Below are 14957 nucleotides of genomic sequence, written 5' to 3' on the forward strand. Positions count from 1 at the left end.
TGCGAACTGGCCTTTGATGTGATGGTATGTCCGGGGATCTGGAGTGTGCACAAGTCGCCGGCTGCAGCAACACCTTTTTGACCAAAATATTCAATACCATGTAAAGGCTGCACCTCGTCAGCATTGTGAAAAAAAAAAAAAGTGCGGCCCTTACAAGTATCTATACGGTGGATTTCACATAAGATCCAAGACCAAAAAAAAATTTTTGATGGCAATAATGCAAGCCTGTCATGAAGACAGTCACTATCATCACACTTTCAAATTCTTGAGTAATTACACTGCACTGAATCAAAAGGTGTACCTAACTATCATTGTTCCTTCTGGTTTCTGTGTTCAGCATCGTGGCACATCAGAAAGGCTTGAAAGCATATCTATGAGGGAGGACCCTCCTAAAAAATCCAGACTGGCTTGATGGAGCTCTTTGTAATTATACTGCAGTAAGTTGACACATCACAAGTCAGTAGCCAAGCCAATGCCACTGTAGAATGTCTAACAGGTTTGTGTTCACAGCTGTACCAACTATTGTCATAACACTCTTATGAAAATGTGACAGCTTATCTGCGTGAACTTTTCTTTTCTCCTTGAAAAAACAAGCACAAAACACTAGCAATGATTTAAATGACATTTCTGGAGCAGGCGCTCAGCTGTACATAAGTTTTTGACCGGTTCGGGTGGTTTCAAAACGAGAAATAATTGTTAAAGGACACAAAGGTCGATTCTAAAAATACCATTCCAAACTAAAATACCATTCCAGAAACCTCACAGTGCTTGTTTTGTGCAAAAAAAAAAGACAGAGAAAATCGCGTCTGAAGGGCCTGCCGGCCTTTATCGAAATTCAAATTGCCTGCCCCCGAGCGGGGAGTGGTGACATTGTATACGCTATCGCCACTCTTTACTGCCATCGGCGAGTAAAATGGTGCATGACAGACTCTGTTCTTTTACTCGAAATGGAAATGTGCAGCCATGGAGAAACAGAGCCAAGACAGAGTGTTGGATTCACCACTGCAGCTATTCTTGGTCAAGTGGCATGGACCATTCGGGCACACCGCATTAACTGCTATTTACAGTTTGTGCAAGTTTACCAGCCAGAAAACCAGCGCAGTACCATGAGATAACGAAATACTGAAGTGCGAAAGCGTGGTGGCATAGAGCCTAGCGAAAACTAAACCTTTAGACCGTCCTCATCAAGCATAACATCGAGTTCTTTTTTATAATATTGAATAGAACTGGACAGGTAGCATTTTATTCCATCTTATAATGCAATGCATTGATCTTTTTATTACGTGTGGTTGAGTAGTAGTGACAATTATAAAGAGGAGTGCCTATGTCATTGAGCTAGTACTTTAATGTCTGGGGGGAGTCTCAAATCATGCCCCCCCCCCCCGCCCCCCCCTTGTGCATTTACCTCAATTTCCCAATTACTAAAACTCTGTTCACAATAATAATGATACCTTAGATGTTCCGGAGAATTAATTTATCACTTTAGCTTGACCCAATATTTGGCCCTTCAGCCATCCTCATTTTGCCTGACCTCCAACCAGTCGTACCTACAAGACTGTTGAAAAGGTTCGACAAAAAGTTAAGGGTTTTGCTAGGCAGCTGCAAAGATTTCAGAAGCTGCTTGTTTGAGTGGGAACTCTTGCGAGTAGATTTTGAACATGGACTTTTACCCGAGATGCTTGCACACACAGAAGAAAAAATATAAAAACAAAGAACACTTGTTTGATTTTATGCTAGGATTCGATAAATCGCATCAAAAGTCACTGAAACAGTCTTTCGAATATCATCACAGGCTATGAAAGCTGGTGCTATGGGTATGAGCCTAAATGAAAACAGTTTTCAGTTAATTGAAGATACCTTTTTCACAAAGACTGAAAGAAATAAAAATGCAACAAGTGCACTCAGGTGAAGACCATGGTCACTGTTTCCTTTTTATATGCTCTGGCTGTTGTGGAATTGTGCAGGGGAGAATAGATTCCTCCTGCACAAGATCAATCACCAATTTTACTTTGAGGCGTTGATGTGATGGAAAGAGAACGCGCAAGGGAAACTGTGTAATGTTGTGGAACCTGGGTGACTGGTTTCCCCATCACGACAGCACCCCAGCTCACACTGCTTTGTCTGTGGCATGGTAATTAGCCTCTCAGGGATGAGCTGGCGTTCCCCACCCATCCTATTCACTAAACCTAACTCCCTGTGATTTCATTATATTTTTTTCCTTCTTCCAAAGAAGAAAATTAAAAGTAGGAGTTTTGCCCCTATGTGCGAGGTGAAGACACCTTCACAGAGGCCACTCAGCAGTGTTAGGCTTGAGGAGCTCCAGAATTGCTTCAAAGAAGAAAGAAAAGGTCGGACAAGTGCATTGATTCTTACGGAGATTATTTTGAAGAGAACTAGACAGCAATTACAGGAACACTCCAGGTGAATTTATTTGCCGTTGCATTGATGTTCTGTATTGTTATGTTTGGCATATTAGCTGAAGAGCGGAGGCCGGAGTCATTGCGGTATCAGCATCAAATGACATTCCACTGAGTCAGCACAGACACTGAGATGCTGATAAATTTGGCATTACTACAGGAGGGTGCATCTATATTCCTGCCTAGCGACTTGCCCATGACATCACTGTGAAGCAGTCTTTGGAGGCATCTGTTATTCAAGCTGTGGGCTAATGGCCGAAAAAGCAAAAAATGGGTGCGTGCATATTCAGCAAGCTGCCCTAGCCGACCCGCATTCAAGAGGCCACTAATTACCAACGCTAAGTGTTGTGCATCATGCCAACCCACCAAGCTAGTTAAGAAGAGGGTGGCAGTTTCTGGCAGCTTCAGTTGTTCACCTCTCCCAGCCATCACTGGGACAATGAGTACAGTGAATTCGCTTCTTCCTTTCCACAATCATCTTAGGCACAGTGTATATGCTTTGTTTTGACCTCCTCTTTCTCGCCTCCTAACGTCGTAACTGATCACAAAGAAGTAACTCTCATCATAAAAGCACAGACAATGATGTGGGCCTGCTCAGCCTCTGTGTGATGCCCTGATTGTGTAAGCCAGTTGCCGGTTTCAAGATGCACTGGCGGCATAGGCAAAGGCGCGACGTGTGCGACAGTCAACTCTGTGACGACCATACTCAAATCTAACATTATAATGTCCTAGTGCAAAAAGACCTTGTCATACTCTACACGCCGTATGCCGTAGGTGTGAGAGAAAGCGTGTGAGGGTGAGTCGAGAAAGAATGGTGCCTTGATGTGCGCAGTCTTCCCCTGTGCTGAATGTTTGAGGTGCACCAGGTGGGGGGAGGGGGAGGGGGAGAGAGAGAGAGGGGGGGGGTAAGTGTGATACTATCATCAAGTGTGTGCTGGAGAGACTAGAGGGGAAGGTGAGCAAGGCATCTCTTCCTCTATCCCGACAGTGGCTATGCATGGCAGTTCACGCAACTCACCATGTGCACAGCCTGCATACCCTATATTGCAGGTAATCTCCAGCAAGTCCACAGGCAAGGCAAACCGAGATGGTTTTTCGTTTCATGTGCACCGTCTTCTCACGTGCCTAGTACCTGGAGGTCGCGTAACCTCAAGTTTCGGAGATGCATTGAAGCGAAAGGCAGCACGAAGCGTTTGCTTCCCTCTATTTGTACTCTTCATCATCCCAATGTTGCGACAGCGAGTGTTCGTTGTTGACAACGGGGGCACCATGCTTGTTAATTTATTTAGTAAGCAAATGTTTACTGCAGATTATGTGGCCAATGAAGCTATGATCCTTACTTTACATTGTCTAATAGTTTGTTATCCCTATCAACACTTCACCTTATGGATGAAACTGCTTTGGTCCACCCTCGTATTACTGTACAAATTGCCGTAATGTCCTAGAGGACTCAGTTCGAGCATAAACCTAATGTAAGGCTGTAGTGTAATCCCCGAAGTACACACTTCAGATAATTCTTTAGAATGAAAGTTATTCATGTTACTCGCGTAGTAAGCATGAGGTAAATTTCTTCACAAATTCATTACGGTGCACCGATAGTATTGAACGCAGCATGCTGTAGTTTTTCACTGTTACTCTGGTCAAGAACGCGTAAAAATCTACGCAACTCATTGTCTTGGGCAGAGTTCTAGAGATTAAGTGCTAGCTCCCCTGCCAAGCCTGGTTGAGCACAATACTAACCGGTGTGCACTGGTGCAGTTTTATGCCGCATGGACCTTTTTTTTTCTTTGATAAAAAGTCACTACAAGAAGCACACCCCGCAGCAAACATCTCAATTTGATGCAACTTCCAATTCCATAAACTTCCTAATTAGCATCTGGACAATAATAGTTAGTGTTACATCATTAGGCAAAATAAGCACAGAAGAAAACAATGTGGACAGGACAGACACCAATTTCCTTCCACCCTTATTCTGCTCAACACCACAACTTGATGCACCAACTGGTCCATCAGTCAATGATCCTCATAACTAATGGCAGTTCAACACAACTATGGACAGTATACCCTTAGTTTTGTTTACGTAAATGACCGTGCTTTTTTTTTTTTAAACCTTAAGTGCATGCAGCTGAGGTACCCCTGTGCATAAATATAAAACAATAAAATCTCACAATGCTCAAAAATGTCATCAGAACAGATGTCCATACCTTAATTGGTCGTTTTGTATTGGGCTGTTTTATCCGAAGCCAAAGGAGCCCACCCACAGACAGCATTATAAACATGGCCTCACTAAAGGCAGTGTATGTTATTAGAACAAACACATCAGTGTTTGTCAGGTACAGCAGGCTCAGAAGGCACTGAAAGAGTAGGAAAAAAATCTTATTTAGATATGTTAAACAACACGAGGAAAAAGAAGCGCTAGCTAATGAGAACAGCTTGAGATTCTGAGTTGGGGATGCACTATCACTGCTTATGTCTGCAGCTTGGGACAAACAGCGCAAGACAAAAAGAAACCCTGGTCTTATCCAGTTTTGTTTCTCTGAAGCACCACATATGAATAGCAGCAATGCATTATTCATTTATGCTAAAATGAAAATACTTGCCATCCCACTAATAAAACAGCTCAATATAACTGCAGTTTCACAAATAAGTAACAAAGAGGCACACACACCAAAGCTTTCCATGCGTTACATCCCCCTCCCAAATGAATAATTATTTAAGTAGCTGCAAGTATTCAGCCACTGCTGAAGAGTAAATCCAATATTGGCCTTGCACTTTCACAGAGGGTGTTGCAAATTATGAGAACCACAATTTATGAGCCACAAAAGAAGCTATCCTGAAAGAAAAAAATAACTGATGAACATGACATGCATTCATGAAACCTCATTTACTTAATTCTTCTGCTTTCATGAATAAAATGGGAAGTGTAGCAACAGAGAAGGAGGACAACACATACTTTTCATCGTCTAGTTGAGCTGCACATTTTAATCCTGAATTCACACCAACTAGCCCACGAAATGCTTTAGCAAAATCTGTTGCTTTATAAGCATTCAATGTTCAATCAATGAACTTTTCAAGAAACACATGACTGCATGCAAAAGAGCTAAAGGACTAAGAAAGCATATAGCGTGAACTGCTCCAATTTAAAAAAGTAGGTGCACTATAAAACCAAATGCAGAAATGGCTGATATAACTGAGGACTGCATGTAAGGAAGGTCACTTCAACAGACACTTAAGCAGTTTCTTGAAGCTGTGTGCCACATTTTGACGCTTAATCTAGTCAGAAATACATTACAGGCTTTTAGTAAATGAGGCGCCTCCAAAAAACCTAGTTAAATGTGTTCACAATCCAGCCATACATTCATGAAAAACTATAAAAAATGATGCAACTTGTAACTTTGCCAGGAATATAAGTTAACACTAACCAAGAAGACTAGGCTTGGAGCTGGTGTAAAGTGGGACACATTGATCATTGCAAGGCAAGTAGGCAGGTGTCCCTGTCTTGCACCTACAAAAAATAACCTGAAAGGAAAAGTAATCTGAGGTCAAAGACAATAAACAATGTACACATGGTAATGCTAAGTAACTAAGAAAAAATTTGGTTTATGCTCTAGATATTTCATAAATGACCACTCCACTGCATAATTTCATGTAGAATGGAGGAACCACAAAACAGAAGACAGGTCAGTGCAGAGCACTTACCAGACAAAACACAATGGTGAAAGAAGAGCACAGGAATATTACCTATGGGTGTAATGCAGTTGCACAAGCATTGTCGCGATATGTATGTGATGCACAATTGATATTGCAAAATACTCCCTTCTTGCAGGCCAACCGGTTGCAAGACTGCATGCAGCCATTCAAACTTTCTTTATAGCTTGACTGTGACAATATTTATCTGTGATGCCACTAAAAGGCATCAGTCTGCATATATTCTGGCTTGTGCATTGGGGTGTTACAAGTGGGGTTCAATGTTTTCAGTTTTGATTTTCCCAAAATTCAGCACACTTTCTTTTAGTCTATTTCTATCTGAAAATTTTTTGTTCTCTTTTATAATGTATTCTTCTAGGCGACCTTCCATTGCCATCTTCGCGCAAATAATTTTCCATGCCGAGCTTCCTGTTTCATTTGTTTGTTTCTTTCAGGTAAATATCTGGCTCAGTAAATTTTTTCATGCTGAAACATGCTATATGAGTGCTCATCCTGCTCGTTAATGCTGCAGTTACAGGCAATACAGAGAATAAAAAATTTCTGAGAAGCACTCTAGTAAGAGCACAATGCCACACAGTGATCAGACTATGTATCAATTATTACAGCGCATTTGATACTCGAGCACAAATAGAAGTAGACTTTATTTGTAATTATTTGTAACATACAGATGGCTTAAGCCTCCAACAACAATACCTGAAAAAAAAAAGATTACCAGATAGACACCTCTGTTAACATTAGTGAACTTGCCCAATTCATTCACTGCAGCGCAAAGACTGCAAGGACCTGGGCCACAGCTCCCCTGATCTCTCTGCATACATCCCTCCTGGCTTGTTTTTTGTTGCAGCAGAGGCAAAATGAACAGAAATAATAAAAAGTAAGGATTGCTTGGGCAGCAGGCGGACACGTGACCATCTTACCAGGCTCCTTGATTAGGGCACATGTAGGCTCACAGATGCACGCCAAGCACCATATTAGCTCTCTGGTTAATTTGCTTTAACAAAGCTTCAACAAAGACACTCCCAGAACAGGAATTGGCCTCCCTGGTGCAGTATTTGGCCACTACCTCCCGAATGGTTCCTACAATTAACCCATGGCCCTCAGTTCCCAGCAGCTGTGGAGCACCTGACCAAGGCGGCGGTCAGACCTGTAATGCAGCAGAGGGTGCTAAGAATCTCTGTGTCCGGACAGGCCGCCAATGGAAACTGAGCCTGTCAACCTTTCATTGCTGAACTCTGTCGAGTGAGGCTAGCTTAGCAGGACTCCTTGAGGAACTATCAGACATTGTTTGGGATATCATCGGCCTTAGTAAGATTAGAAGAACTGGTGAGGCTTATACATTGCTGAATAATGACCATGCCCTCTGCTTTAGAGGTCTTCCAGATAAGAAGCAATACGGGGTAGGATTCCTAATTCGTAAGGATATAGCAGGTAACATTGACGAATTCTACAGCATTACTGAGAGGGTAGCTATAGTCGTAATCAAACTTAATAAGAGGTATAGATTAAAGGTAGTTCAGTTTGTTCAGATCAGTTTTATGAAGATTTTGAATTAGCGATGAGACAAGTGTAAACTCGGTATACTGTAGTAATGGGTGATTTCAATCCAAAAGTGAGGAAAAAGCAGGCTGGTGAACAAGCAATTCGCAACTATGGCGTTGATTCTAGGAATGCTAGAGGAGAGATGCTGATAGAATTCGCAGAAAGGAAGAAGCTTCGAATAATGAACATCTTTTTCGGGAAGCATAGCAACAGAAAGTGGACCTGGAAAAGGCGTAATGGTGAAACAAGAAATGACATTGAGTTCATACTTTCTGCTGATCCCAGCATAGTACAGGATGTAGAAGCGATATGTAGGATAAAGTGCAGTGATCATAGGTTAGTGAGGGCTAGGATTCACCTCAATTTGAAGAGAAAAAGCGTAAAATTGGTCAAGAAAAAACAGGTCAACCTAGAAGCAGTAAGGGTAAAAGCAGACAAATTTAGGCTGATACTTGCAAACAGATATGCAGCCTTAGAACAGAGAGATGAAGATGATAGAGATAATGAATGAAACCATAACTAGCCTGGCTTCAGAGACAGCAATTAAAGTGGGAGGCAAGGCACCAAGGCAAGCTTTACCAAGTAACAAAGCACCTAATAAAAAAACGACAAAGAATGAAAGTGTCCAACTCAAGAGAAGATAGAATTCGCGGAACTGTCAATACTGATAAACAAGGTGAAAATAAGTGATATTCGAAACTATAGCGTGAGAAAAACTGAAGAAACCGAAAAAAATGGACGCAGCCTGAAATCAGTGAGAAAGAAACTTGGCATAGGACAAACCAAGACGTATGTTCTGAAAGATAAGCAGGGTAATATCATCAGCAATCTCAAAGATATAGTAAAAGCAGCGGAAGAATTCTATACTGACCCGTAAGGTACCCAGAGGAGTCGGGATATCTCAATTAGAAACAGTAATGAACAGGATACAGAAACTCTTCCTATAACTAGTGATGAGGTCAGAAGGGCCTTGCAAGACATCAAACGAGGAAGAGCGGCAGGAGAAGATGGAATAACAGTCGATTTATTCAAAGATGGAGGAGAAATGATGCTTGGAAAACTGGCAGCTCTTTATACGAAGTGCCTATCGACTACAAGGGTCCCAGAAAACTGGAAGAATGCAAACATTATACTAATCCACAAAAAAGGAGACGTTTAAGAATTGAAAAATTAGAGGCCCATCAGATTACTCCCAATATTGTATAAAATATTTACCAAAATAATCTCCAATAGAATAAGGGTAACATATGACTTTAGTCAACCAAGGGAACAGGCTGGCTTCAGGAAGGGATACTCTAAAATGGATCACATCCATGTCATTAATCAGGTTATTGAGAAATCTACAGAGTACGATAAGCCTCTTTATATGGCTTTCATAGATTACGAAAAGGCATTTGATTCAGCAGAGATATCAGCGGTCATAGAGGCATTACGTAATCAAGGAGTACAGATGGCTTACGTAAATACCTTGGAAAATATCTACACAGGTTCCAGAGCTACCTTAATTCTACACAAGAAACGCAGGAAGATACCTATAAAGAAAGAGGTCAGACAGGGAGTCGCAATCTCTCCAATGCTATTCACTGCGTTCTTGGAAGAAGTATTCAATCTATTAAACTGGGAAGGCTTAGGAGTAAGGAACGATGGCGAATATCTCAGCCACCTTCGGTTTGCCAATGACATTGTTCTATTCAGCAACAATGCAGACGAATTACAACAAATGATTGAGGACCTTAACAGAGAGAGTGCAAGAGTGGGGTTAAAGATTAATATGCAGAAGACAAAGATAATCATGAATAGCCAGGCAAGGGAACAAGAGTTCAAGATTGCCAGTCAGCCCGTAGAGTTCGTGAAGGAATATGTTTACCTTGGTCAGTTAATCACAGGGAACCCTGATCATGGGAAGGAAATTCATAGAAGAATAAAAATGGGTTGGATCGCATACGGCAGACATTGTCAGCTCCTGATTGGAATCTTACCATTATCATTGAAAAGGAAGGTGTACAATAAGTGCACTTTACCAGTGCTGACAGATGGGGCAGAGACTTAGAGACTGAGAAAGAAGCTTAAGGACAAGTTAAGCACCACGCAAAGAGCGATGGAACGAAGATTGCTAGGTATAACTTTAAGAGACAGAAAGACAGATGTTTGGATCAGAGAGCTAACGGGTATAGCTGATATTCTAATTGACATCAAGAGAAAAAAATGGAGCTGGGCAGGTCATGTAATGTGCCAGTTAGATAACTGTTGGACCATTAGAGTTACAGAATGGGGACCAAGAGAAGGAAAACGCAATCGAGGACGGCAGAAGACAGGTGGAGTGATGAAATTAGGAAATTCGCGGGCGATAGTTGGAATCTGTTGGTGCAGGCCAGGGGTAATTGTAAATCGCAGGGAGAGGCCTTCGTCCTGCAGTGGACATAAAACAGACTGATGATGATGATGATGAAATTCACTTTGACTGGAGAGCTTTAGAAGACTTCTGCGGGTATTAGTGTTGGGGCACACAGGTGTGAAGTTTCAGAATAGGGCTTAGCGTTTGCGAATAGCGTCTTGCGCTTGCAACGTCACTACGGCATCAATGAAAAGTTATTATAAGTAATTAAATAAAATGTCATTTTATGATAAGAGTAATTCTGACTTGCATATTTTCGCATTTCATTACAATCTAGAGGCCACTCTATTAGTAGCAAGCAACTTTATGTGCCTTCACCAGCCAATTTAAGCCATGTTAGGCCTATGAGCCAGGAAATCGACAACAGAATTTGGTATCAGTGGCATATAATGAATCAATTTTCACACATAACGCAAAAGCGATAACTGCAGTCACTTATGAACTTCACAGGTTACCACGAATCGAGCCCAGTATGGTGCTAGGTTAGAGCAGTCGCTTCGAACGACAGAAAGCTGAGCTAGTTGGTAAGGATTCATTATGCAAAATAGAAGTGAGGCGTGCAGACAGGACACAAGAGTAGAGAAGTGGACACCAGTCGGCGTTCGTGGTGTCCACTTCTCTACTCTTGTGTCCTGTCTGCATGCCTCACTTCTATTTTGCATAAGCAGTCGCTTCGATGGGTGCCGCCATGTTCGTTGACGCAAAGCAATTGCGGCAGCTTTTGGGGCTCCCGCTAAATCAGTGAAATAACGTGCCCGACGCAAAACCCAAACGCAGTTTGCATCTCGTGCATGTGCAGTGGCTTTGACGCTATTTCTTTGGGGCACCAAAATGTTTGGGTCCCCTATTCTAAAACTCTCTGCTGAATATTTTAGAGAATACTGATCCCGAGTTATGATGTACAAGTCTGTACACCTGTGTTTTTGTACATGTGGTATGCATTTATGTAGGTTCAGTGCTAACAGAATGAAATGCGTCAATTTAAGGCTAACTAATGTGCACAGTTTTTCCACCAGCTGCAGTTCATGTCACATCGACCTAATTTTGGCGCATACACTTAGATTGGAGTCCACCTCACCTTTGGTGACCAGATTCCTAGCTATATGGCATGGTACTTTGCACATATTCAGGGTTCTACTAAATGCTCCCAGTCGTATTTCGTTCTGTGAGCACTTTACATTTGTGGACGACAATCTGTAATTATGCAGACATTGAAGCAAAGCACATTGCCAAGTAGACCAGAAAAATGTGGCATTTCTCAAGTTTGCTATCTACAGCCTTAGTACAGCTTTAGAGAAATATTTAGGCAGAACTCCTATAATATCCTTGTCTGTTTCGAATAACGTCAAGTAAAAAGATCAAGACAAGATTTATTACAAACGCCCATCAGCATTGGGTGTTTTGAATCAATAAAGTTAGAATGGCTGTTTTCTAAAATATGTGTGCTGTTTCCATGATAACATCCCTACTTATCTTGGGAACATCGAAATTTCATTAAATTTTAAAACCGACGGTTCAAATGTTGAAACATTTACGATTGAAGTAAGCACAGAAAGCAAAAGCCTGCGCCATTAATTTCCTGTGAGTACAACGTGTAGTGCGGGAGCAAAGGGAAATTCAAAAGTGAAGCAACTGCAATGGTCACAGAACTTTTTCCTGATGGAATCGGTATTGTGCCAACATGCTATTTTTTTATTCTTCGGTTTCTGTCAGACGTAAGTGAATTTTTCTTTATGTGTTAATTACTGAGAAATAAAATGAAATTCTCCATTTATTACATTAAAAGCAGCAACCAAAATTGGGGCTGTGGCCATGCCTTGTCAATTAGAACACTTCAGTTTCTGGCCTAGAATGCCCACAAAGTTTACACATTTATTTTGACAAGTCTTAGGTAAGAAGAAAATACCATTAAGCAAACAACATTGTAAATACAGTCTGTTTTCCCATGTGGTGATGTGAAGTATTCAAACTCAACAAAATCGAGGAAAGCTGTATGGCATCTTTAGGTCATTCTTCTCTAGCACTAAATCAGTCTGAACACTCAAATGGACAGCTCTCCTGCTGCATCTTCCCAGCAGAAATCCTGAAGAGCAAATGCACTCAAGCCAAAATCTCCTATGGGGCTCTGTATCCACATGGCTGTCAGGATCTAAATCCAGCTCTTAATGTAGCAAAAGCTGCTTAGACGGTTTTTGATACCTACGTCTTCTTGCATAATACTAATCAGTTTATGGCAGACGCATATGTGTCATTCATGCAGGCAAACAGAAATGAACGACAACAAAATATTTTGGCACCAATAAAGCATGAAAACTTCAGAAGTGCCCAGGAACACAGTCAAACACTCAAATGATTAACTCACTGAAGCTCAGCACCAACGAAATTTTAAATAAATATGACAAGTTCACTACCCTTACATTGTAGCAATTAAGGAGCCCCTATTTGATATTGTTTAAATTAATGAGAAGAAAGGGGATTAACTGAGGGGCCCAATTTTTTATTAGTCATATCATAAGAAGCCAACAAACATTGACACCAATTACAACATCGGAGAAATTACTTGTGCTTAATAAATGAAATAAAGAAACAATAAATTAATGGAAATGAAAGTGGATGAAAAAACAACTTGCCGCAGGTGGAGAGCGAACACACAACTATTGACCAGTCACCTTCACCCAAAAAGATCACGTTCTCGTGGCGCATGCGGCAGAAAGGACGTTCCACGTCTGCCGCCAAGGTCTGCGAGAGGTGGCACTGGCTAACACTCCCAAGGTTCTACAAGGAAACATAAATACCCAAGAAAGTGGATGGGGAAATGGCGCCACCGTAGCTCAATTGGTAGAGCATCGCACGCGAAATGCGAAGGTTGTGGGTTCGGTCCCCAGCTGCGGCAAGTTATTTGTTCATCCACTTTCATTTCCATTAATTTATCGTTTCTTTATTTCATTTATTAAGCACAAGTTTTTTCCCCTATGTTGTCCTTGGTGTCAGTGTTTGCTGGCTTCTTATGATATTGTTTAAATGGTGATTTATAAGAGTTTTCTAAATAAGAATTGAAGTCAAACGTTCCGTAAATGGCCAGTAGCCAATGCTTCATACATGCAAATTAGAATGTCCTCATCAAAAAGTATTTCAGAATTAAAGCGAATTAAAGCTTTAATTTGCTGTTATTCAAAACAAATATGCATTATGAGAAAAGTGTCAATTTTTGTAGCAGCTCTCTGAAACCACATTTAACCATTCAACTTACCGAGAGGATGCAAATATTCCACCATTGAGGCCTCCAAATGTAGAAAGTGCCACAGAGACTGGCATAATCCATGACATCACACCAAGAACTTTCTCCCCAAATGTCTGCAAAGCAAACACCAGTACAAAAGTTAAGGTTTTTACATCACTATAACTTCTATTACGCCTATAAAAGCAGCAACATAAACAATGCCCTTTGTTTATCTTTTTCCTCAGCTGCTTGTCTGTTTACACATAATTGATGAAGTCGTGCATAAATTAGGTTTTTCCGCATAACAAATTATACACTAAATGACTAGAACAACCATATTTCAAAATAGATATAAAGCAAACTGTAACATAAAAAAATGTTCAAAAATATTTGCAACAGTTATACCCAGATGCTACTGTTGTGAATACAATGAAAATTTTCCAAAGCAAATATATGTGCACAAGGCCTTAACAAATACAAATGCACACATTCCAACAAAGCAGTGACCACGTTGAAAAGCTGTAACTTCACTTTTCCAGAAACACTCACAGCCAGAAGGATGGTCACAAACAACTCTAAAGAGACGAACGAACTGTTCACATAATCGTTAACTAGACGGATTAGAACATTTGCTGTTTATTTTAGCCTTATCATTGTTGTGATCTACAGGGTTTTAAGCATTATTTTATTTTTAGCCTTGAGAAAATAACTTCGTAGTCTGGTTACTGGTATTTTGTTTCAATATTACACAATTTTTCATTTCTGCTAAGGGGAAATGAAAAACCTGCTTACCTAGAAATTATGCAATGCTATGTGCAATACATATGACATATCTTGAGCTTACAAGCACAGGCGACATCCTCACAAAAATCCTAGGACATGTCTGATGCCTATTTTCCTACAGAGACAACAGAGATTCACGTGCAAGGCAATGGTTGCATATTAAATTGGGCAACAAGTGCACTTACCACAGCCACAGCATTTGCTGACTGAACTTCGTCAGCAGTGAGGACAACAAAGTAGGACACATTGGCAAGGAGGTATATGATTGTCACCATGGGTAATGAAATGTAGATAGCAAATGGCAAGTTCCTGTGGAAACAAAACATTTGAGCATTGGAGCATGGTGAAGACGCATATAATAATAAAGTGATGGTTTTATGTTGCACAGCAGCACCAGAACTAAACAGTGCAAGGTAGCAGATATGTCTTCTGCAAATAAATACAAAGATAGTATGACAGCAGAGGCTATAATAAAAATTAGGAAGCTGCATTGAACACAGCCTGGGCCTTTCAAGCAGTGTAACAATTAATTACTAACTAGCTAATCAGCCTGTCTTACAACAATAGCAGCTGATTGAATCACTAAAACAATTTTTTAAGTTGTTTGTCAAATACAGGAGTTGTCATGGCCTCCTTACTGACATCTCAAATATTCTCAATACATTGGTCTTTCAAGGCCATTTTTACTTTGTAGGACTAGAGGATGTCTTATCATTGGCAACATTAACATTTTCCTCTAATATTCATATACACCCAAATGATGTATAAAAACAATCAATGGTAAGAGTGCCAGGCTCAAATGAAACAAGAAAATGTAAGCACATACCTAAAAGGGTTCTTCAATTCCTCAGTTACAAAGTTCAAGTAGTTCCTAGAAAATGAAAAAAAAAAGAAA

The 14957-nt window shown here is 40.7% G+C and overlaps 1 protein-coding gene across 2 annotated transcripts in view; it reads right to left on the reverse strand.

The window, feature by feature from the left end:
• The window catches only part of mnd (L-type amino acid transporter minidiscs), a 118383-nt gene that overhangs the window by 43815 nt on the left and 59611 nt on the right, over positions 1-14957 (reverse strand). For both annotated transcript variants that reach the window (XM_065429512.1, XM_065429511.2), the window contains exons 4-8: positions 14889-14933; positions 14248-14371; positions 13310-13413; positions 5840-5936; positions 4622-4771 (exon numbers count right to left, since the gene is read on the reverse strand). In XM_065429512.1, coding sequence (XP_065285584.1) covers positions 4622-4771; positions 5840-5936; positions 13310-13413; positions 14248-14371; positions 14889-14933 — 520 coding nt within the window. The remainder of the gene's footprint in view (positions 1-4621; positions 4772-5839; positions 5937-13309; positions 13414-14247; positions 14372-14888; positions 14934-14957) is intronic.

The sequence above is a fragment of the Dermacentor albipictus genome, chromosome 1, assembly GCF_038994185.2.
Source record: "Dermacentor albipictus isolate Rhodes 1998 colony chromosome 1, USDA_Dalb.pri_finalv2, whole genome shotgun sequence".
NCBI classification, from domain to species: Eukaryota; Metazoa; Arthropoda; class Arachnida; order Ixodida; family Ixodidae; genus Dermacentor; species Dermacentor albipictus.